The following is a 26,080-nucleotide window of genomic DNA, read 5'->3' as shown; positions in this document are numbered from 1 at the left end:
AACCAAAATACAGCCAGTTGGCAATGAGATGAGTTGAGTCCCCCTGTTGCAGAAGGATGGGTTGTGGATGAGTTACGTTTATTGGCGCAGACTAACTCAGACTGATTGCAATGTGTGGGCAATCTGTCTGTATTTATAAATTAGAATAAAACTTCTGCCAGTCTGTCTGAGTCGGACCTGTTTGGAGACTATTGATTCCCAGCAGGTGACCTGTGCAGTCACCTTGTAATCACCCAGAGGCTCAGAGTGTTGCACTTCTGGGGGCCCCAAAAGTTGAGGCTGCTAACTAGTTGCAATCATTTACTAATTGCAAAAGAATTCAGTGCAATGACTAGGCAGCCATCAATTTTCCCCATTCAGAAGGAGGTTGCCATCCTATTCTTGCTTGTGTGTGACTGAGTCATTAATCGTCATTTGGTGATTTTCACGAAAGAGTCAGTCAATTCAATTCAATTTTCTGCATTTAAACATACTTTTAGGCTCTCAAAAACATAAAAAGTCTTTATAAAACAACAGTATAAAACACCAGTTCTTAATTGTTTATAACACGTACACTATGTATAATAGATCAAACCAGATATTCTGATTTGCAGAAATCAAATCTCACAACATGACAAATGCTATTTTTCTAACTTTGAAAAGTGTGTGTGAAGAAAATTAGTATGAGGGAGAGAAATGTGAAGGAAAGGAAACTCTTAGAAGTGAAACCAGAAGGACTGCTGTCAGAGTCACCTTGTAGGAGCAGTAAGTGAGTGTCCCAGTGAGGGATGTTTGGTACAAGCCTGCTCAAAGAGGAGAGGAAAGGGGTTGGAGGAATACACTACAGAGTGATGAAGGAGGAGGAGTACTTGGGACAGAGCTCTGACAGATTGTCATTAAGAAGGACAGCTGGCTTTTTCCGTAGTGACTCTTATCATCTTTAATCCACACATCAGATACACACACATACAAACTCGCTCACATTCTAATTTTTCCTTTCTTCTTTCAGGTACCATGGTCTCATTTAATTTGAGATCATTGTTTCAAGACAAACTTCAGCAAATACAAGTGACAGCACAAAAGCAGTGTATGCTAATTTAATAACGCGCTCAGTCAAAATACACATAAAAAGGCAATTATTAAACTTCTTGGCAAATACGAAAGGAAAGACGTTTTTTTTATTCTACTGTGTTTTTTTATCAAGTTTTTGTTTACAAGCAAATTGGAAATTATGCACAATGTATTTAATTATAACAGCATCTGTGAAATCTTGCTGTATTTATTGGACTTCAAGAAACACAGATGTGAACTGCATAGCTAGCTTTAAAAGAAGGTTCAAAACAACATACAATAGATATAATGAACTGCAATCTGCCTCTTAGGCTGCTTGTTTGACTCCCATATTGTGACTTAAATCTCCTGTAATACAGACACTCAGGTTGACTTAACATGATACTCACCCATATTGTAAGCTGAAGGAGTTAATCTCTGTAATCATCCCTTCTCTCCTGAGCAACTGTGAAACAGTACACTCCTGGCTGAAGTTGTAGTCAGACAGAACTTCAATTTTGGAGGTAGCACAATTATACACTGGGACTGGATGAAATCCGAGTTCACACAGGGAACCCAGACAGAGGCAAACTGAAAAAGTTTAAACTTAAAATCTGGAATATCAGCATGGCCCTGGAGGAGTGATGCTTGGACACAATTAAACATGCTGCAAGTACAAGCATGCACACACATCCACACCCCATCAAAGAAGCATAGAGGCATAAATTAACTAATTAAAAACAATTTTGCTGACAAATACAACGCCGAAAGTTCCTAAAACTGTGAATGATTCAGTGTATGTACTTGTATATATTATAACTTTAATGCAGGGAGATAAAACAGAGAAGAAGGAAAAACCAGGAAGAAGAGGAAACGTTACAGAAAGACAGAGAGAGGCTGGGAAAGAAGATGCAAAATCATGAAGGAGTGGAATGAAAATGCATGACGGGGAAAGAATGGAAAGAAGAAAGTGGGAGAGTGATAGGGAAGCACTAGAGCAAATCAAAGTAAAATTAAGTGCATTTACATATTTAGATGAGCGCTTCTAGTCAGCCTGTCTAATTATTTCATCTCCATTTTTCATTTGCACGCTGTTCGATCCAAAAGCAGCAGGCCGTGAGGAAAGTCTCTCTCTCGCTCTCCCATTCCCTTCACCATTACTTTTATCAAACTCACTCTCAGCCCTCTCTCCCTCTGACTCTCCACCCCTCGCGGCCGCCTTTCGTTATCCGGGTCATTAACATACGCTTTTTGTCCATTCACACTTGTTCTTCCTATCTCCCTCACTCCCCCTGCTCCCACTGTCTCTCACCATGTTTTATACATACGAGGATACTGCCCCACATGTGTCCGAAAGTCTGTGTGTGTGTGCAAAGGTTCACTGCTAATGCCCCTTCTACTACCATGTTTTATGCATCGTGTTGTGCACCAACCCAATATTAAACCCTTCAAATGAACTATGTCAGGAGCAGCCAAGCCACGTTAACCTTCTATGACTGATTTTTCCCTCTGTTTTTATGCCTTCTTTTCACACTCCACAGTTCTGTCTTTCTCCTCCCTCACACACTCTGCTTTCTTTCCCCTCTGTTTTTGTTTTTGTATATCCTTTCCGACTGTATTACTCACCCTTGCTGCTATAAATGTCTTTCTCCGTCTACATCCACGCTCATCAGCGCAATCTATTAGTGTCTTGCATGTTTGCGTGCATGAGCATGTGTATCTTTGACTTGAAGTCTTGGTTTGATTTTGTGTTTGTGTGCACCTCTTAGGGAGCAATGATTGTATTTAGGCAGAATTGTGTGTGTGGCATCCAGGGTATGCATTTTCCTGCTACTGTTTGCATGCAGCACTGTGTGCTTCTTGCATCGTGAATATATGTGTTTGTGTGCATGTGCATCTGCGTACATGTGCATCTGCTGGCATAAAAGGTTGTTATGTGCTTTAGGTGTTAATTGGCTGCGGAGCTTCGTTAATATTCTCCTTGCGAGCCTGCTCGTCAGGAACAGAGCCGGCAAACTGATGAGTTTGTGATTTTCCTCCAGAGAGACGAAGAGAAAGAGGGAGAGAGAGCGAAAGGGGGAAAGAGTAAGAGTGACTCCAGTGCAAAGACCTGCTGTAAGGTCATAGTGAGAGAAGAGTCGAGCAAGAAAAGGATTGGAAAAACGTAACAGAGGAAGAGAGGGCAAGCAAGGCGGGAGCGAGAGACATATGAGTGAGGAGCGGGTGGAAAAAGCAACAGACACAACAGTAAGAGAGACAGAGAAAATGAAGGGATAGAAAGAGAAATGTGATAAAAAGCCACAAATGGTTCCACTGAGGCAGCGGGTGAAAGGAAAGATTATATCATGCAAGGGAGAAATTATCCCTTTGTTAGGCGTTAGTGAATTGGCGGAATGGGGGCAAAGCTGTTGGCAGGGCACTCCCCAGCGAGCTGGCCCATCGCTGCTCAATTCTAATTTTTTTTGGGTTGTATGGAAGCCCCAAACGCAATTTCATTGTTCTTGACAATGACAATAAATAAATAAATACTAAAATACTAATACTAATACTAATCACATACACTATGCCACGACAGCACACAGCTAACCTGTACCAGACCCTGTTTACAGCTACACATTCACACTGAAATATACAAAGCCTCTGCAGAGTGAATAAAAATGAAACATCATAAGCTGCAGCCTTGACAGGCTGATATCAACATCAGTATCACATCATATGAACATACCTGCAAAGTAAAGGGCAAGATAGTGAGCTGGTGCATACACATGCAGTCACTGACAGCCATTTGTCACACATGTACATATCAGGGAACAAAGGAGGGTTCCAAATACATAACGCACAAATGTTAGCACATGCAGTGGGGACACAAAGAAAAGAGACTGACACATGCAATGCAGCAGAGAAAACAGTAAGCGGGGAGTTGTACCCTGTCACTGGGAGGTACAATGCCACATGGATAATGAGTGTTACTCCCAGCAGGTAGCAGCGTAGCATGTGACTCATAGCGACACTTGTTCAGAGAACAGCTCAGAGAGTACGTTTTAGAGTTGGCAGGTAACAATGTTTGCATTTATCTTACTCAATGAGAGATAACTGAGCTTAGCATTCTGTAGCGCCACAGTAGGGCTCCTATGGTCATGCATAAAATGTGCGTGTAATGACTTGTTAAACTTAAACTGTGTATCTTTTTACATGCATGACAATGGCAAGGGTCTGGAGGAGATTTACAGAAAGTGCCAGGCTTGTATTAAAAAGATCCCAACCTTGCTGGTCAACATGCTTTACACTTTGCTCTACACCTTCTCTTTATCTGCGCAAATGAGAAACCCCGCAGCTACCTTGATTCCTCATGCTTTTTTTTGTGACTGCTAGTGTTACATATTTTATCTGCACTAACAAGGTCTATGGGGTCTTCTTACATGACCTGCATGATTCCAGGTTAACAACTTGCAAGTATGCAACTAAAGCTAATCTTTACTAAATGTCATTGGGTTTGCAGACATTACTTACAGGCACTGTAACTCTTGTCAAATACCAGGATGCTTTGGTACAATGCAATGCGGTCTTCTAAAATATACCATTTGGACTGATTATTGGTTTGCCAGCTATGTTTAATAGGAGAAGTAACTGAAGCTGAAATTATGGTTACTGGCAGTCTTTCAAGTTGATGAAATCCAACTTTCTTTTACAGCTCAGTGTAAGAAAGTTTTTCTTATCCAAAGCACGGGACTTGGACACCAGTATTCACGATTTTTGCCAAATTCACTTCAGCAAACCTGCAAACTCTAACTATGCTGCACGCTTGCTAAACTGAATACTACTAACTGAATATTTTAAGGAATGAGAATAGATCTGAAGCAGGTTTGTATTCCTTTTCAACAAGGCCTTTACGCTGCCTTTACTCGTGTGCTTTTTGTGTCTAAAACAAACATAAAATAGTTTTTAAATAGCATTTTGTTATGTAAAAATGAATAGGGCATAAGGAGAAGGAACAGAGTGATACTGGACATTTTTATACCTACAGTATAGGTCTGAATGATGCCATATAAATATTTTGCATTTGCAATTTAGCTTTGTTCAAAATGTGCATTTTCTTTACTTCTTTTTATAAATTGACTTAATTATTGCAACATAATTTTCCATGTAGGCTATGTAACTTTGCAAAATGTGAAAAGTACTTGAAAGAACTATACTGTTTGTACTGAGACATTTGATGACTCTGGGTATGTTAAGATGTTCAACTTGATCCTGTGCTTGAATTGGAAGAGCAAATTCATTCACTTCTTCACACATTTTTTATTATTATTATTGTATAGACACCCCTTGAGAAGTGAGTCATAACAGAAGTGAGTTTTTAGCATTTGTGTGAGTGCTTGATGTGAGAGGTGTTTTCTAGCTTTTGTCCAAATCATTTAAGAGTATCCCAATGTGCCACATCATTTGTTTCACAGAGTCATCTTGGAATGCTTCCTTGAAAAATGTTCGAAAAAGAATTGTCACTTAAAAAAACACATTGACAAACTATTCAAGTCAACAAACACAGGACTGTGGAAAAGCAGAAGAGGAAAATCAAGACCGTTTTTGTCTGTGTCGCTAGGTATTTAGCATTTCTTGTGGTGTTTTTGGTATACAAAAAGTGCTCACAGGAATTCACAAAAATATTTGGTACGTGCTTAAGAAAACACTCTACTTGTTGTGGTAACAAAATCACACCAGCAGCTGTATTATTGACCAGTAGTTCCACATGCTGATGGTGATTGGACAGTCCTTGGGATACAAGTGCAACTTGAAGCTTGGAAAGATGCATTTTTTCAGCGATCATGATAAAGCAAAGCTTCACAATATGAATTAAAATGGAAGATTCCCCAGAGTTTTTTGTGGAGATAAATTGCAGTGAATTAACCAAAGACTGCATATTTCTAATAAAACATTCAGCTGGCTTGTTCCACTACAATAGCACCGGGCCATCAACACAATTCTTTATCTTCGTTTCTTGCAGTGTGACACTTGAGAGTGTTGTGGCTTAAAATTTGCCATGGTGGAAAAAAAGTATGCTAAAATTGCCAATTTTATGCGCGGTTGATGCATTGTAAATGCTTAATGGGACTAGAAATAACAATAGGATGTCTATATATGTCTACTTCAGCCCTGTTATGTCTTTCCCTCAACTCATAAAATCAGTGAAAAGAAACTGCCAGTACTGTTATCGACCATAAAGTGAGTTTAATCTCAGGGTTAACTATACATACACAAAGCAGAAAGCTATGACAAAGCAGTGTTTTATTTATTTACTCGGAATAGACAAATGTGTCAAGTAGGAAGTATCTGAATAGGCTACTTCCTCTATAAATGTGCTCAGAAACATCAGTGAAATTGGCTCCGAAGGAATACTGCCTCTATAAATGCTTTTAAAAGTAGAGAGGTTTACCATTTTAGGTAGAAAATATCAACTAAAATGCGCAGTCTTTACACATAACCTATTTCCATGCAAACTACGTCATTTCAGACAGCCAGTGATTCAAGCCCCAGTATCGGTTTTGCATTCTTATGAGCCTGTCGTGTTGTGAGCAGCATTGACTTTTATTTATTCGCCAGCCCCCAATGTCAACAAACAGTGAAAATAAAGAAAATCAAAACTTTCTAATCCTAAATTGTGTAAAGAAAGGCTGTTGGTGTCATTCGAAAGCCACCCCAATGATCGGGCCATATTGATCCCTTTGCCCAGGAGTGTGAGGTGAGCTGGAAGTAACCTGAGCTGTGCCTCCAGAAAATGCAGTCACTGATAGTGTCAAATAGATTGAGGAGCTGTGACTTTTCTAATTAGAGTTCAGAGCAAACCCAGCTGGATTAGCTAGTGCATGGCTCTAGGGTAGCTATTAACACCAAGTCAACCAAACAAGAAATCAGAAAGATGAGAGGAGAAAGAGAGCAGAGGGCCAGGGAGAGGCTGATTGAGCTTGTCAGGCCCGATATGAATGTACTCAGAGCTCGGTCAAAATAGTTTTTTTTCCCTTTTTTTTTTTTTTAAAAACAGATACATGACCTGCAATTTAGAATTTCTGATGTTCTCCTTGTAAATTCCTATTCATTTTGTAGTATCTCAAACAGCAGCTGCAAATAGATTTTTTTTATTTCTTTTTCATTTTTTTGCGTACACTGAATAAAACCCAGAGGATATTACTCAATCAGGACAGTTCAGATAACATTTGGTTTTTGTGACTTTCTCGTAGTGTAGGGCTTTGTAGCAGCTCATAAAACAAAATCTATAAAGCAAGAAAACTCACACGTTTCTGAATATGCAAATTTAACGTACAAATTCACGTGCCTGTGTTGTTGCCACACTAACAGCCTACTTGAATCTTAATTTGACTTATTTTACCTTTCAGGAATACACCCCCTCCTCCTCCTCCTCACTTTGACAGTTAATAAACCTACAAATTTCATGCTTACATAGACACATATACATATGCTCCACCTCTACGAAGACATCACCACCTCGTGCTTAGGCGCACACATACACTCATATGTTCCAAACCCACTCGCCTCAACCTCAAGGGAGACATAAGAAATAAATTCGACACTTCCGCTTACCCAAGAAGCGCCTTAAGGACAAAGAGAAATTTAATCTCGGATAAGCCTCCCGATAGAATCTCTGCATTAGCCCTCTGCTGCTGGTTCACAGCTATCCCATCAACCCTTACCTCCCACACCTTGGCACAATTCCCCTGCATCCCTCCTCCTCAACACTGATTTTTTTTTTATTTCCTCTCCTTCTCTCCCTCCCTTTTCTCACCACTTCTTTTCACTCACCTGCTTCCTGCTTTGTCATTAAATTCAGTTTTCTTCACCTCACTGCTAATCTTTCCTCTTTTACGTCCCTCTTGTCTCCTCATGACTTGTCCATCTCATGCCTTCACAGTCTCTTCCCATTCTTCCGGTGAGGCTGCATCTGTTCCCAGGTGTGGTACATACTGTATATATCTATATTTCTGTTCCTCTCCCTTGTCAGAGAGCTTTAATACCATTGGTATTAAATGCTGGCACGACCTCCTCGGCATACTTAAGCAGGCAGTTGTAAGGCTGTTTGAGTGCTTAATATTTTCAGCACGCTGCTGACTTAAGCCCCTTAAGTGCTTTGGCAACACTTATTCCACGGTGGCACCAATGAAGCCCATTAAAAATTTGATTTGGATGAGAGAGAGGGGGAAAAAGGGAAAAAAAAAGAGGAAGGGGGATAGGGGACACAATTTGCCATTACTTCCATTCCTTCCGCACACACTGCGACAAAAACAAATACACCCATCAGGGGGTTGCCCACACAGGGACTTTGCAGACAAACAAATACGCACATACTCACCAGTTGTGGGTATGATTTGCAATGTGTTCTTTTTGTCTGTAATTATGTCCTTAGTTAATCTATAAAGTACATTGCCATGACCCTATTTTGATAAAAGCTCTTGATAAATAAATTTGACTTTATTTGACTTGATGATAGGGAACAGCGTGTTTCAAATTAAATGCATTAAGATGTTTGTAAATACAGCTTGTGGCACATTAGGACCGATAGTTTATGATTAGTTGATTAAGAACAAGTAGAGGTGCTATTATAAAAGCAAAGCTGTGTTGCTTTTCGCTTTTTACAGGACAATGAATGTCAAAGACGCAGAGTCTGCTGCAGTTAGCTTTCACTATTGGCTTTGTATTGCAGGTTTTATTGCCAATAGCAGTAATGATAGTACATGAGCTTGAACAAAGGAATTTCATTATACACAATGTGGTGAAACAAAATTTACTGTCAGGTTGGTCTAGCTGTTAGCAATGATTTCTGTTTCATCAGTATAAAAATATGGAGCCGATACTTTTTGATGGGCCAAACTCGCATCAGCGTAACTCATATATACTCATAGTCATGTTCATTTTTCCTTTCTCCGCATCCAGTTTGAATTACAAAGACAAAAAACACGTACCCACTTCTTGTCAGCAGACAGCCATGTGCATCGCTGCAGCCATAAAAAACGCCCATTTAACATAAAGAGGCACTATGATGCCTCTGTTCGTGGCTGCATGGATAAATTAATGGCTAGTAGATAGTGAAAGGGCTAAACAGTCAACCAAATGTACACTCTTCTTCAGTCAACACAGAACAGTCAAGCACAGTTCACACACGCACACACACTGCCACTGTTTGTTGACCTGAAAGGCATCCATTGTCACTGCTTCCATCCACACACAGACATCTCTAACCTTCACAAAATAGTATGCCAAATATGCAGACACTGATCCCACACTGACACACGCACACAGAGTCTAAGCAAGGAGAGGGAGGCCAGGCTTATATAAGCAAGTGAACGACAGAAAACAGACAGATGGATTTGATCAGCAGTGATAGCACGCTGGGATTATGACAGTTTTCATAGATCAACAGGAAAGAAGCAAAACGAGGACAAGTTGTGGGAACTAACTAGCTTCTGCGGACCAGAGGATTAAAAGAAGAGGACAGAGAACGGGCGCTAGAATGGATAAACTAAGCACGATTTGAGATCAGTTTTAACAAGTGGATAGACTTTGTTTCCATCTGAGTGCTGCAAGGCCTTAGACCTGCCAGACCCGAGCTGCTGGTGTACACCAACACAGAGTAATTTTCTCAGCATCAGCCAGTTGACCAATGAAGTCGGCGCTGTAGGGAAGATTGGCGATGATCCGCTTTCAGCTTTGCCAGGAGTGTCAGAGCAATCACCGTTAGAGCTCATTGTGTTTGCAGTAGCACAGAGAGTGAGAGAGAAAGCAGACAGTGTGTAGTAATCTAAGGATGACACCCGCACTTTATTCCATCAGATAGTGCTCAGTGAGGTGTGCGGTGCAGCTCGCTGCGCTTTGTCTCTACACTACAAACACACACACATTAAGCACTCACAACTACACACACACAAACACACCAGAGCCACACACTTACACAGACCAACAAGGCATCAGGTCCTGACAATCAGCGAAACTGTGTCTGGACCTTGAACACAGCAGGGTTTGAGATCAGTGTGTTTGAGCGAGAGTGTAACTGGAGTGCACCCAGGCGCCGACTGCAGCCAGTGGAACACGTTAGAAAGGAAGCGTTAGGAACGCCGATGCTGCATGATTAAACTGTCCGATAACCTGTGATTATTCAGGGAAGTCTAAAATTACCGTGTAAAATCTCTGTCCATTTGCGCTGCAGTGTGTACATGATAGCTCATCTGCAAAGTTCTAGCATCCAAGCGAATAATGGTAGAATTCTTGTGAGGATCACGTGCAAGTCTCCGGGGTAATATAGCATACCAAAATATGTAGCATCTGAATGTAAAGCATCTTACAACAGTTTTGTTTAGTGCTTTGCAAGTTCGTTCTTCTACACAGGGCAAGCACTTTCACTCTGTCTTTTCAGCGCTGCACTCGAGCTCAATGGATTTTATTTAACCTTGGCTATCTCTAGATGAGTTGCAGTAAGATAGTGTCTCAGTCTCTCAAGAGGTCTGGATGGTTTGGTATTAGCTCTAAGGAACATTGACTTCTCTGCCTACTGATTTGTTGGGTGAGAAGTGCTGAAAACCTTGTCTAACTCATTAAAATACAATCTGTTTGAGGATGAACGTTGTTGCCCTAGATTCTTCTGTCCTTAAGGGCATAGCAATGGAGATGGTTCTATTTTGAAAGTTGTAATATTGTCAACACCAGCAGAGAAAATCAGACCTGCTTTGGATGTCAGTTTCTTGTGCTTTATTTGACTGAAATATTGTAATACTGATGGTTTATTTCCCTTAAATAAGTGTGGTTTGACCCAATGGAGACAGGTTGCCTATTTGTTGTTGTGGTTAACTGTGTGGCTCATTATTGCTCAGACCCTGCTATAAGCTCCAAGTGTGACGCTGTAGTATACAGCTGAAGAATTAATTAACCTGTACCTCATTCAGTTAATTGCATAGCTGCCATTACTGAATACTCTTGTTAGTATACGGTCTGTTTGGCATTGTTTTTCTCAGTTTATTGATTTTGAGAATCTCAGACTTTGGTCTCAGGAGACTTAAAGCGCTACAATAAAAAATTACATTTTCTTTAAATTGAACTGAGCCTCTGTAGGACTTTGCAGTGGCAAATCTCCTGCATTACATGGAATTAAAACAATGCATATTCTAAATTCTGTCTAAGGAACACAAGGAGCTATAGTCAACAAATGAACTTTGTTGCTGTAAGCTTTTCTCTGTGTGCATTGTGATATAGTGTCTAAATCGCTTGCTCTATAATTGCTCTGAGCTCTGGCAAAACATTTGTGTGTTGCGTGCAAACGCTGGCTAGAAGTCAGTCTTGTGTGGCTTTGTTGCTAAGGTAGTTTCTTTGCATGTGCTTGGATGCTGTATAGCAGTTTGTCCTCATACAACAACAGTTAGCATGTGCATTTGTTGGCATTGTTTTTGAGAACAAATCCAATTGCATATATGTGTGTGTGTGGACTGGTTTGTCAGTAGCAGTGCAGGCAGGGTCACAAAGGAGCCATTGATCAAACAGTCACAGTCACAGCCACACACACACACACACACACGCGCGCATTTATACATACAAACACAAGTTCTCAATACACAATGAGGCCTGTCCGAAGCTCTGTCCTCTGCCGCCTCCTTCCTGCTCCTTACTCTCTTGCTCTGCGCAGCCTAGTTCTGGTCCTGCTCTGCATCACTCGTAAGTCCTGCACTTATTCACATGAACTCACACCCACATACTGGTTAAATGAAATGCGCACAGTTGTTTCTACTGCTACTCACTAAGTAAGTCAAGGAAGCAAGCATTTCATTTTCACTTGTAAACACTCTTAGTATAGACAGTATACATCAGTGTAATTTACATTTTAACTCCCTGCAGATATTCATCCAAATGTTGTATAAAAAGAATAAGTCATAAGTATTTGGTGTCCAAATGTGCAAAAAACTAAAAATTCCAAGATTTGACCAAGGGACAGTAACACACAATGAAATCATTTTTCAGTGTACTGGTAATTATACTGATCAGATGCAACATTGCAACTATATTGTGTACGACCCCATTGTGCTTCCAGAACAACTCTGACCCACTGGGACATGGAGAAGGTGTCGTGTGGGTGTTAGCATTGGATCCTTTGGGTCTTGCGGGTCGGGGTTACTCAGTGCTTTTGATTATGTTGCTGCTCAGCCTAATTTAAGTTTGGTAATTGCATCTAAGGTTAAAGAGAGACAAAATGAAGACAAGCATGTATCCCCATGAGATGAAGAGACTAGGGAATAACTTGAGGACTTAAGGAAAGCAAATGAAACATAGAGAAAGCAAGAGTGTGGTTCAAGAACCTAATGTGAGAACGTTAGACCCACAGAGTATGAGAGAATGGTGCAAGAGTGAAGTGCAAGAGACAAATATTGAGAGAGAGCCAGACTGACACAAGGAAAACACGATTTGGCCAGACAGACACTTGTACTGTATGTGAGGGAGGCAGGGAGCCGCAGAGGCAGAAAAAGTGAAATGGAAAGACAGAGATGGAGAACAGTGCACTCTGTGTGTGTATGGAAGAAAGACAGAGATGGAGCGGATGGTACAGAGATGAAACAAGACACTAAAAGACCTCAAAAAGAGTTGCATGAGATTGAGATTTGAAGCCAAGAGATGATTGATTGAACACAAACCAGAGCAGTAGATGAAGTGGAGTGAGATCAGCAGTAGAGTTGCTGCTGTGCTATTAATACCTCCTGTCATTATTATTATGAATTTAAAGCAGAGGAGATGTTGTTTCCCTGCTACTCACTAGTAAACAATATCCTTTTCCCTTCATTTAAAAATTCTATTACTTTTGAAGTGACATTAATAGTGATGGTACTATGATGGAATGTAGAGGGGGTCTTGGGTTGGGGTAACAAGTGGGGAATAATCTATATGGAGAAGGAGTTTTTGTGTTGGCAGTCAGCTTTTGGCAGTTGGGGTTTAAATTTCAAGCCAGCAAAGCAGTTTCGAGTTGTGCCTTCAATGAGCATTCACATACACTCTCTCGCATGCGCCATTTCAAAGGAGTACGCACACATGATTTTAAATACATGCACATATCAGTGCATTCTATTTCCCACACATACACATCCATGAGTTTCACACATATGATATTCCCAATATACACACACCAAAGGAAAATTTTGAAGGGGTGTTAAAACCAGTGCTTTTGGCTGTGTTGAATCTCCAGTGTAGTTGCCGTGGTTGTAACAGCCTTGTAAATTTCCTTTAAGCTGCTGTTGGGGTATGTGTGGTGGCCATTGTTGCAGGGTTGTTGGGACTGTGACAGACTCAGGCCGTAAAACGCTGCAGAGTAGATGGAGCTAACCAGCTTTGGCTGTCAGAAAATGTGGGGAAAAGGAGGGGAAAGAAAAGAGAGAAAGAGATGGTAATTTGTGAAGCATAAGAGGAGGTGAATAAGGGAGCAAAAAGAGTAATGGGATGGGTGGACAAGGGGAGCAGAGAGGGCTCAGACAGATACAATTCAGTGGGGGAGGAATGAAGAAGGTATGGGACAAGGCAGGGATGAGGTGATTGAAATACGCTAAAGGGCTAGAGAGACCTAAAGATGCAAAGGTCAAAATGAGAAATGTGTTGAAAGGAGGAGAGGAGGTGTGAGGAAAAAAAGGGGGATGAGAGCAGTAAAATAATAAGATTTCAGTGCAATGGAGGATGGAGGCAGTGTGACTAGGGAGCAAAATCAGAATGCTAAAAACGGGATTTGAAATATGTAAATAAATGAAAGTAAATGTTTCTAATGAGAGGTCAAGAGTGAAAAGAGACAATTTTATGCTGATTTGCTGATTAGCAGTGCAGTTCTAATAGCACACCATTGGTTGATGGATGAAATGAGGTCTAAAGTTTCTGCTGGAGAGAGAGAAAGAGAGAGAGATTAAGAAAAACACAGAGAAAAAAAGAGGGTAGGATAGAGGGACAGGGCTGAGCTATATGACAAGTAATTAAGAGAAGAGAAAGTAGAGAAGATGAAAGAGGGGAAACTGAAACATTCGGTCTCTTGCTCCACTTATTTTTGTTTTGCCCTCTTGTCCCATTCATTCCTCTCACTTTTTTCTGTCTTCCCCTTGCTCCTTCTCTTCCCCTCTCCCCGCACACTATAAAAACAGCATGATTATGCTGCAGACTTGAGCTGCAGAACAAATCACATTTAGGGAAGGAGAGTGTGGAGATGGAACCAGCAGAGAGGCAGGAAAAGATTCCCACTGAGTCACAAAAAGAGAAAGAATGAGAGAGATTGCAAGGGGAATGAAAGCATATTGGAGTTCAGAATGAAACTATTGCAAAGCCAGGAAAAAAACTACATGAAGAAAGAAAAAGAGAGAGGGAGAAAGAGTTTAGAGACCAGAGATAACAGGGAAGATTTAAAGAGAAAAAAGTTGCAAAAATTCTCCTGAGGCCCAGGAGAGAAGCGGAAAGGGGACCTTTAGGACAGCATTAATGAAGAAGATGCATGATGAACGATGCAATAAAAGATAAGGGAGATGAGAAGGAGAAAGAAGATGGGCCGAAAGGAGAAGGAACGCTGAATGACGAAGAATCAGGGATTAGATAAGGCAAAAGGTGGGGAGGAGATGGATGGAGAGACTCTGGGTTTAAATAAAAAGAGGAAAGAGGGAGATGTGAGAATGAGATTAGACAAGAAGACAGCGGGAGGAGAGAATTATGAGCTGTGGATGAAGTAAAAAATCGGGGACAGGGTAGTACACTCAAAAACTGAGAAGAAAGTGTGAGCTTAGGAGGGGAAAAGAGGACTTCAGAAAGGGACTGAACAAAGGTAATGAGAGAGACGACAGCGAGATTTGTAAAGGATTATGTATTATTTATGTACAGGGAGAATTTTTTTTCTTGGAACTGGATTTGATTCTGCCTCCCTGTGAGATAAAGCGATAATTTTAGACAGGGAAGAGAAAGAGGGGAGAGGGAACGGGAGAGAGTTGCGGGTCTGCAGTGGGAGGTTTGGAGTGGAAGAACGTCAAAGTCAGCTTTTTCATAGAGTCGGAACGCTGCAAAACTCTGTGATTAACCTAGAGCAAGTGTTCGTACACACATGCTCATAAATATACACTCACGCATATAAACACTGCACACTTCATTTGCATACATACCGTAGAAACCGACTTGCCTCGCAGACTCACGGGATAACGCAAGATAAAAATATGTACATCCAGATGGGAAGTGATGGAGAAGTTGCCAAAGGACGAGCCCTTATGAGTGGAAACTATGAGCTGCTGTTATTGTTTTAATTAAAGCAGTAACAACATCAGGGGTTATGCATTGTAGTCTACAGCACCAGTTCCCTTGTAAATCCGTGACCAGCATGCAAAGAAAACACAAGCTCTTGGCCCTCGTCCAGTTGAAAGATAATGACAGATAATGAATAGGGAGACAGTGACTGCACTTCTTCAAGGATACATGAGGGCTTGTTTGGGGCAAATGGAGACAGTTCATCTCTTATGTGGCTTGTCTTTCTGTTCAATCTTCACCTTTCTCCACCTTCAAAGACATGGAGAGAGTGAGTTAAGGGGAGAGTGATACCAAGTGAGAGAGACGCAGCAAGGCCGTAATTCAGCCTGCTAACCCTGCACCAGTGAGACAGTTTCTAGAATTTACCGTGACCAAGGGTGAGCCAGCAGTCCACCTGGCTGCCTCCCAAATCCCCTTCTTTTAGCTCTCTACACCTCCTTTCATCCCCTCACTCTGTCCCACTACCCACCGGCTCCCTTGGCTAATAACTCACCCTATTGTGGGACCATTAGGACGGGTCCCTTGTCTTATGAATTTGCCTGCCTATTATTTATTTATTTGTTTATGTATTTTGAAATGATGGCCCTTCTTGGATGTCTCCTGCCATAGTAAATAAGGGCTTCTATTTTCTTTTCCAGGGCTGTGACAGCGGGGGCAGTGGCATGGGAAATGATAGGAATTTCACTGCTATAAAATACTGCCCCCGCTTGGTTGGAGAGAGAAGTGATTGTTTTTGCTCCCCATCCAGTTTTATTTATCCACTGCCATAACCGTCAGTGCACTACCATGATATCGATTGCACTCGCCATTCTCTCTTAATACGAGTCGACGCTTGTGGAGTATTTTATTATGGGCACAGATTTTAATGGGGCCGAGATTAATACCTCTGTCACAGAGGTTGATTCCCTCCCCCTCCTTCTCATTCCCTCTGTGGATTGTACCATGCTGGTGATCAGAGGCACAGGCTCATGGCCTTGATGTGAATGGCAGCCTATAAAACCTACAGTCAAACTAAAGTGCTGTACCCAGCTGCGTTACGAGCGGGAGTTGAAGAATATGCGTCATCTCTCGCATATTTCGTCCAGCCCCCACCAGCTGCATTATTATACCCGAACCATCACTTCCTAACTCCCTGCTATCATTTCCTGGTTAGAGCCCTCATTCCCCGCCATCTCTATATCCCTCTGCTCTTTCGTTCTCTTTGCTGAGATTGATCATACACCAGCATGCAGCAGGTGTTTCTGGGTGGCATCTCTCAGAAAGCAACTGCGGATGTCAGTCATCACTGATGCATAAGCCACTAATGAGTTTTAATTTTTCTTTTTCTTTCCCGCTTTTCTTTGTGCTTTACCGCCATCCCACCACAGCTAATTTTCTTTGAAGAGGTGACAGCTGTCAGGAGAAGTGGGTGTACAAATGGACAGCTAATTAGTTTCTCTGGCCTCAGCCCAGAAGCAAACTTTTGACCACTTTCTGTCTTGCTCTTAAGGGCACGCTTTCTGTTGGTTCCGATGGGTCACTAGTCACGCGCAGACCCGGCACTGTTTTTGTCAGGATGCGCAGCAGCGCTTTTGCAATTACATCTGTTTAAGACAATGGTGGCCAAGCCCAGTTTCTATGGTGATGAGTAATAACAGCCATTAGAAAAATAATTGGGATGGCAGTGGCAGGTCCTGATGGCCCCCGATATGAATCACAATATTGATGCAGAGAATGAGAGCAATAATGACTACAATTAGTGGTAATTGTCAAGATTTTTTTCTCCATTCCATAAAGTATTAGAGTCTCCTTTGTCTTTATTCCCCCTTGGTTTCTTTCTGACTTCAGTTCAATATCCATTGTGTCTCTGTGTTTCCCCTGACGTGATGAATGTGTAGGCTTTGAGTATTTCATTAAAAAAGATTATAATCAAAGGGGGATTAGATTTGGATGAAGTTCCAGGGATCAGATGATGTCAAAGTAGCTTAATTGCAATATGTTAACACCTGCATATGCACAGCCAGTGCACACACAGACATGCATGCAAAACGTGCTCAGGACACACACTCTGTTGCAGATATAGACATTTATTTTGGCCCAAAGCAGTCAAGTCAGCAACTCCTACTACAGCAGCTGCCGTCTGTTTGTCTCACAACATTTCTTGCTTTCTGAAGGTGTTTTACAACGCTCAGAGACACTGCTAGACACAGCGGTGAAATATATATAACATTGCCGTCTTTATCAGTTCTTCTCATTGCCTGCTTCATCACTGTGTTTCAATATTGGTGTCGTTCTTCCTCTAAATCCTCCCCGCAGCCAACACATTGCCAGGGAGAGAGGGAATGCAAATGGAGATGCAAATTGGTAAATACTAGTTTTGGAGGCCCAGCAAGCTGGTACTCTCTTCAAGGCAATCACATTCCACTCCTGGCTGGAACCATATGACTAATTGCTCCGCAAATCATTTGAATTCAAACGACGGCTCTCAGTGTCCATTGTGCTCAGCGGGAGGTGTGACTCAGCCGAGTCGTGTCAACAGCCTGACCCACAAACATGGAGGGTGCAACAATCAGAGCATAATCAACCTCCTCATTACTGACTCTTGAGCTGTCAGCAACATCAAAGAGGCTCCCTGCTATTTCTCAGCCCCCTTGTCTAAAAATATTGAGTTGGAGGAGCCAGACAAGTTTGTTTGAAAGACTATGTAAGACAGTTTTTGGGACTGTGAAAGTCACTTTCCGTGCACACGTGCTTGTGTGTCTTATGCATGGCCATTCAAGCATGTATCTAAAGCCCAAGAGACAAACAGCCACTTAAAGATGTAAGCGTTATCTGTTCAAATGTGTTTGTTGATGCATTCTGTTAGACTAGCCCAAAGCAATGTGGATGTTGTATGTGTGTTTGTGCATGTAAAGAAACGAATAGCAGTAATTATAATCATCCATCTTATTATCGTATGAATGCAGTGCTCGAGAACCTTCTTTTACCTGTTGAGTCCTTCGGTGGCTTCTCTTTTGCTCTCAATCGCTTTATCACTTTATCTCTTTCTCTTTTTTCCCTCCTCTTCAACATTTATTTCATTATTGTGTCTGTGTGATGAATAGCAAGCAAATGAATCATCCTTTAAGTACTATATTTTAAAAGATTCAACCTCAAGAGAATTGAACAACTCTCTATTCCCTCAATCTGTTTTCTTTTCTTTTCCCCTTCTTTCTTCTGGATTGTCCAACCTCTGTATCACTATGTTTACGTCTCTCTTTCTCTCCCTCAGCCCATTGTCAGGCAGTGCAAGCAGAGAATGTAACAGTCTTGGAGGGGGGTACGGCTCAGATCTCCTGCCGCCTGCAGAACTACGATGGATCAATCGTGGTCATCCAGAATCCCCGCCGCCAGACTCTCTTCTTCAACGGCACGCGAGGTGTGTATCTGCGTGCACGCTGGTCTCTGCAGACAAACCTAATTTATCCTTGTCTATGTATTTGCCTTTGGTGACATTTAAAGCGAGCCTTTTAGACACATTAGCAGTGACTCACCAACACTTTCATTTTACATTTTTCTTCTCGCAAATGTCCTCATTTTCCCTTTGAAGTGATTTCACATTAGAAAGTCAGCTAACCACCACGTGAAATTAGGAGATGGGTTTACTGTGTGCCCTAACAGTGTGACTACTTATCTGTTTTAAAAGCACAGTTCGAAGCTTTCTGCATAATCTGCTGTTAACCCCAGTGATGAGATCAGAACTTATTAAAGTCCTCATTAGAGCATGGCCTTGACAATCACATGTTTTTTTAAATACAGCTTTATGGCAAATTATCATTGTAACCAATATTTTAATGAAAGCAGAATTCACTGAGGGCCTCGGGGCAGGCAAACTCTACCTGTTTTTTTTTCTTACTAATTAAGGGCAGAAGTTGCTACCTTAGCCAGATTTGCAGCAGAAATGCTGCTAGGAAACCTCTGAGCAAAAGAACAGCGATCAAGGATATTAAACATTGCTTTGAATTTTGTGTGTAGCAGCTTAATTGAACCAAAAAATGTGTTATTTATGCACTACATAATCTATGTGATAAGACATTAGTTTGGGCTTAAGGCTACAGTTTCATACTGTGGCTTGTAAATGTTCACAGTAAAGGGGAGGATGGTGTATGTGTTTAGTTCAGGCATATAAGACACCAGTAGCCTGGTCTCCTCCGAGCTGAGCCCCTTTCCTTCAAGTCAAACGCGAACAAGTTCTCAAGGAGAAAAAAAACAAGCACAAAAAACATAGACACTGATCAGTAAAGAGGAAAATATCTGTTTAACTCCCTTATTTAGTGAGCTGGATTTAATATTAAAACCAAACAAACTTTGAAAACAAAATCCTATTAACCAGCTAATCAGCTAGCTGCTGCAATCTCTCTGTAACGAAGGGCCAGCACAATTGTGTTCACAGTTGCTTGGTTTTGAGCATACATGATATTATTATGCACAGGAGTCTCCACACTGCCACCACCGCCGACCCCGCCAAAATCACATCAAAAGCACAGTCTGCAACAAGCGTAAAAATCATCTCTATCTGTTTGGAAGAGCAGCCATCTAGAAAACCCCAAATCCCCCAGCAAAATCACTTGCTCATCTTTCATCCAAGGAGCTTTCTATTGTGAAAACTTCTCAACAGTGTCTACTTTATTGAAGATCTACATACCAAGATCCAATTCTTTCCTTCAAGTGGCAGAACACTCGTCTCTATAGTGCCTAGCTACTCCAAGAAATATGTTTTGATTACTTGTTATTTGGAAAAGGATTTTTTCGCTGCTGTAATTGCGTGACAGGTGATAAGACAGATAATCTGTTTGCTGAGCTAACTTCATTCAAGCTGCTCTTGATGACTGTTTCTGAGCGCCTGAGTATCGTACACATTAGCATTTTAATTCCAATCTGCAACTCTTGCTAAGTCAATAATTCTGAATTCTTATCTGAGCATCTTAAAATTTGACTTTTACAAAACATTGTGTTTGTGCATTAGACAGTCTAAGGTCCTAATAGTTATTTTAATGCCACTGGCAGTTTCACGCAGCTTTAAAGGTTTAATAGTTTGTTTTTCAGTGTGCAGTAAGTAGGTAGAAATTGTAAAATGCTAAAAGGAGCTTAATGTCAAAATAATGAACGGCCAATAGATCAAGAGCTGATTTTCTTGGTGAGGTGGTACAAGGTGCAATGCTCAGACTTTTTAAAACCCTTTGCTTTTGACCACAGTAAAAAGGAGACTCTTATACCTCAAAGTTGTAATTGCAGTCATCTAGTGTGATATTTATATATGTGAAAATTTGCACTTGAACACATTTTCAACTTTCTAATCATTAAAACCTGCAGTTCTTGTAATTACATTGATCCGACAATCAACACTCCCACACTCCCCACAGGAACAGTCTGCAAAATAGCAGTCAATGAAAGTTTTCTGAACAGAATGCAAAGATGAGAGAAAAATCAGTAAAAACAAAAATCAGTTGCAGGCGTAGTTTCACTGTTCACAGGTGCAGCACTCCAGTGCTTTTGTTCCATACACTTAGCCTTCACTTGTTAGTCACCTCGATCACGGAGCGGACGTAATTGGGTAGTTGAGGTTGCTGCTTTGGGAAACCTTCTCCCCCCAATTCTATCAGATCAGCACGCTGCCGGTAAGTTCCATTAAGTATTTAAACAGAGTCGCTCCGTCTGCTCTCCCACGAGGCTTGGACTTGCACCCTTTGGAAAGCATGATGAGGCCTAATCAAAACGAGGAAGAAGAAGCGGTTTGAAGGCTCAAATGAAAGAGAAAATGAGAAAGAAAGAAAAGAGTGAGGGAAATGAGAAAAGGTGCTGAGGGTTAAGAAAAACACAGCCACAGAGAGAATAAGGAAAGGGAGGATCAGTTGCTGAAGAAAGACACCGCATTAGGAAGTGCTCCAAAGTCTAGCAAAGCTATAAAGCATTGATGGCTTCCCATAACTAATTTGGCTCCTGTAAGAACAAAAAAAGCCTCATTGTGGACATTTTCTGGGAGTGTAAATTGCACCTCACTCTGGCTCTCGCCACCTCCACCATTTCTTCCATCACTTCCACTCTATTGCCCATCTGCCACCCAGATTACAGGCTAAGAAACTAAGACCTTTCTCTGCTGATGTATTCCACACTAGCTGCCCAAACAGAGCTGCTGCACTAAGTGCAGTGAATTAGACTGCCTGTTTTGCTAGTGAGCAAGTAGTCAGGGGTGTTTTTTATGAGATTGTGGGGACAGAGAGCTATAATAGAGCAGTAGAACTAACTAAATGGACCCTTTCTCCGTAGTTGTCCATATCTCTCTTTCTCATCTTATTGCCAACTCTCCTCAGCATGCAAATGAGATAGGACAATCATGGTGAACTTGGACTTGAACAGAAGTCTGACATTTAGTTGCCATTTAGTGCAGAGAGGGGGAAAAAGATTTACCTGTCTGCAGGGAATGGCTCTCTAACAATGCTCTCATTGCCATCCGATGGAGGGGAAATTTTAGGGGTGGGGTGGACAGATTAGTGTGGTGTACCTCCAAGAAAAGTGGACTAACTCCATTGCCCCAGGCTGCTCTCTTAGTCTCCTGTGGATTTCTGTCTTTATATTATTTTTCCCTGCCTGCTGCATTATGTAGTCTATTTTTCTCGTTTTTCTACATCCCTATTTGCTCACTCTCGCTCACACACACACAAGCATGCACACACTCCCGCAAAGCTAATATCTATACCGTAGTGTCTGTTCTGTGTTGTAAATTGTCCTGCGAGATGGCCAGGCCAAATCCAACACAAAGGAAAGAAGAGAGGGACAGAATAAAATAGAGATGGAGCATGAGGGAGGTTTCACAGCCAAGTCAATACAAAGTGAGTCTCAAAGGTATTTATGAGAATCTATGGACATGAAACTACTGTCAACCACAGACTGTTATTGGTGTTATTTGTCATTATCAGCATTTTTCTCCCTATTGATTGTACTCTTTCTTTGCTAACAAAGGAAAAGTTGTTACATCTTCATTACTCCTCATCCCTCATGTCACTGTCCTTTCTTATTTTTCTCCTTTTTGGATTATATGGTTAGTAATTGTAGCTTATTGGTCTGAGATTCGGGATTGGCTTTAAAATTGTTGCCTTTGATGCCTTTTGTTATTTTCTATTGTTTGACCTACACAGTATGTTATACACAACTGTAGTATTCAGCACGTATCTCTGACTCAAAAGTTTGTGCCTCTGAATTTAATATCTTTCCAAAAATGAAATAAATAGCGTGTTTCAGTTCTTCAGAGAAAGTAAAAACAATAATGATTAAAATCTAATAAGACAAACAATAAAAATGCCAGATGCTAATTAAGCATGGGCTTAGAGAGGAAAAAGCATGCACTTACAAAGAGAGCGAATGAATGCATTCTAGTTAACCAAAGTCCAATCATTGCTTGGGGAAATGAACGACACTCTCCCTCTAAGCTGGAAATGAGTGAACTAAGACATCTGTTATGTTGTATCAATGTGCAGCCTGGAGCTGCTCCACCGAGACTGACTTTGCAAAACTGTTTATGAACTTTTCTATATCAAACCAAGCTTTGGATTTAACAGCACTATCAATTCCCGAGCGGCAAATCAACAGGGGTGCTGTCGCAGCCACAGTTTCTCCCATGTTTTGTCATTTTTTTTCCTCTGCAAAGCTGTTCATGGGAGTGACATCGCAAACAGAGGGGGAAGACTCTTGTTTCAGAGTTGGTGAGATATAACTGACTGTTTGCTGTTACAGCGCAAACTATCATGAGGCCACGAAGCAACTGATTCCAATGATCAAAATGTCATGTACCTCTATTGAAGCAGCCTTTAGTTCTCTTGTGCTGTTTGACAGATACTTTCAAAATACTGCAAACAAAATGTAAATGCACTGAATTTTCAAAGATGCACAAAAAAAAGCAAATCCTGTTATTTGCAAAGTACTTTCAACCAGACTTGGCCAATTTGATTCAACTAGAGTCATATCAGAAGTCCACCCCAACCTGTAACTTTGGACCTATAATTTTAATCTTAGCTGTAATAAAAATACATGCAGTTCCAGCAACCTGTTCTTGCTTGGTTAGTAACAGGCTGCCTCAATGGCCCTCCAACTACTCGTCCTAATTGCTTTTATTTTGCATTGCTGTACAGGTTCATCCTAGCCTGTCTCAAGACCTCTGAATCTCTGCCCACATAGAAGATACGTGTAGAGTTCCTGAACTGATGGTTATTTCTTGAGCAAAAGTAATGTCCTTTATCTGTGCTGACCCCTCACTTCAAAAAATAACAGAAAGTTACCCCAAAACTTGCATCAAGGTTAGATAAGACTGACGCAAATAAGCAGGTTGTTATGTTGTTCGCCATGTCTGACTGAACACTTGCCTGACCACCTGAGGCGTACAGAAGCAGACGAGGCGAAGATCCTCAAAAGCACTGTCACTGCACAAAAGTCCTGTCAAAAGAATTCTTTCGCTTTAAGCGCAGTTTATGTTGCAATTTCATTCAGTCTGGTTCTCATTGCAAAAACCTGCATTTTGCTGAATAAAAGTCCAGCCGACTCCAAGTTTGTCTGTAGTCTTTTAGTGAGTTTTCTATTTAACTTGTTTTTATACTCTACCCAGTATATTTCACAGACAATCACAGTGCTTTTTGCTTCACCACATCTCCCTGACACCTTTGGTTGCTTATTTTTCAAGTTACGATTTTACCATATTTAGTGTATGAAGAGGTTTTTTGTGTTTTTCAAGATATTAGGCAAAATTGTTTATACACACTGAATGAAGAAAGTATGGAGCTTTTCATTGATCTAGTGTTTCCTTTCAAGCAGCCAATTATCTAAATCTCTTTAATTTAGATATTTAATAGCTTTGGAAGGTTGATTGTGGCCAGATTGTGGCCATTTAAGCTACCCATCACCAGACCCGTTTATTGATTTAGCCAAGTCTACACCGAGCTCTTTTACCTGTTGCGCAACCTTTCAGAAGTCAAATGTCTTTTCAGGTTTTATCAGCTGTCCCGATCACAACAAAGTAGCCAATCAAAGTAGAATACAGGATCCTAATAACTGACCAGTTGGGACTACCTTGTCACCAACTGATTAGCTCCCTCTTGTGGAGAATTTGCATCCTGCAGAATAAATTACCTTTTGTGGGGACTAGATGTCAGCTTTCTGATATGCTTTTAAAAATGTAAAATTGATAGATTTACCAAGATGAAAGCCTGCCAAGTAAAATGTATGAAAACAGAAAATTTGTAAAATATGGCATCCTTAGCAGTCATAGCTTGTGTGTCTGCGTGAATGTAAAAAGATCTACATACGTTTTTTGGGTTTAATTAATAATGACACAGTGGGTAGATTTCAAATAAATGCTTTACATTATAACTAGCAGTGGCTCCATATTAGTGTAGTGGATTGCACATTTGCTTAACAAGCGTAAGATTGCCTGATTCTGCCTGACTTGGGAGGAGACACAAATCCCTTTGTGTCAAGAAGAAAACCTGCCAAAGAAAACCTGCAGCGCTTCCTGTTGTGGTGATCCCACATGACTAAGGGAGCAGCCAAAAGTAGCTTTGTTTCTTATTTCATTATAAATTGTAACTGTCTTTTTTTTTATATTTGTTTGCTGACTATTGAACTCACCACCCATCATCTTGTTCTTGAGTTCCTCACCAATTCCATATTTTTGTTCCATGTCATTTTCATCACCCCTCCCTTTCTTTCCCACCTTTTCACGGTCCTCTTCTCCGTATCCTCAACAATGCCAACTCATGCGGTTTCACTTCCGCACCACCCTCTTCCCTCTCCTACTCTCTTCTTTGTCTTTGCCCAATTCCAGCCTTGAAGGACGACCGTTTCCAGATGGTGCTCTTCACGCAACGGCTGGTTCGCATCACACTGACCAACGTTAGCGTGTCCGATGAGGGCGGATACTTCTGCCAGCTCTACACGGATTCCACGCACCACCAGGTGGCGACACTCTCGGTCTTGGTTCCCCCAGAGACACCCACAGTGGAGGTGAAGCAGGAGGCTGTGGAGGGCGGCGAGGCGGAACTCACCTGTGTGTCACCACGCAGCAAGCCGGCCGCCACCCTGCGATGGATGCGTAAAGGACGGGAGATAGCAGGTACATGGCTGACAGATGGACTGATGAATGCTCAAATGATTGTTTGAGATAAATGAGGGAGTTAATTGGGTAATAAAGGGCAGGTGAAGTAGAATGGTTGGGTGATATCACAGATTGAGTGCTGAATAAAAGAATGAGTGATTGATCGGTTGATTGGGGACTAGCAGATGGATGTGTTGATAGAAGCAGGTAAAAAAATAGGTGAATGATAAGTGAGCAGGGAAATGTGCATCTGGGCTGTGGGGCTGCCATGTTTTTTTCTCTCCAAACCACTTTCTACATTTTGATCCACTTCTTTTGTGCAATATTTATAGGCAACACTAAAGTTCCAACTGATTAACAGCACTTCTTTTGAGACTGGAACAGTAGTATTCCTTCTATTTCAAGTTAATTGAAGAAGTAAATCTGTGTTCATTAAATCAACATCAGCTAAATAATGTAACACTTTTGCCTCTCCGTGTCCACTACAGTGAACATCTTTTCATTCTGAAAACATATTCATAGACTTTGTCTGTTCTCTCAAGCTAATCTCTCATGAAAATTAATTTCAGTTGAATTTATTTGCACGTAATCTGACAAGCACACTATTATATTAAACTGCCAGAAGCCTCGCGCACTCCTGATTTTCTTCTTTTCCCATGC

General features: G+C 41.2%; 1 protein-coding gene across 2 annotated transcripts in view; it reads left to right on the top strand.

Annotated features, from left to right (window-relative positions):
• The window catches only part of cadm4 (cell adhesion molecule 4), a 118,851-nt gene that overhangs the window by 62,069 nt on the left and 30,702 nt on the right, over positions 1-26,080 (top strand). For both annotated transcript variants that reach the window (XM_080897489.1, XM_080897490.1), the window contains exons 2-3: positions 18,572-18,718; positions 25,151-25,438. In XM_080897489.1, the coding sequence (XP_080753615.1) occupies positions 18,572-18,718; positions 25,151-25,438 (435 nt within the window). The remainder of the gene's footprint in view (positions 1-18,571; positions 18,719-25,150; positions 25,439-26,080) is intronic.

This window comes from Rhamphochromis sp. 'chilingali' (assembly GCF_963969265.1).
Source record: "Rhamphochromis sp. 'chilingali' genome assembly, chromosome: 11".
In the NCBI taxonomy this organism is placed as follows: domain Eukaryota; kingdom Metazoa; phylum Chordata; class Actinopteri; order Cichliformes; family Cichlidae; genus Rhamphochromis; species Rhamphochromis sp. 'chilingali'.
This window is presented reverse-complemented; position numbering and strand designations above follow the sequence as displayed.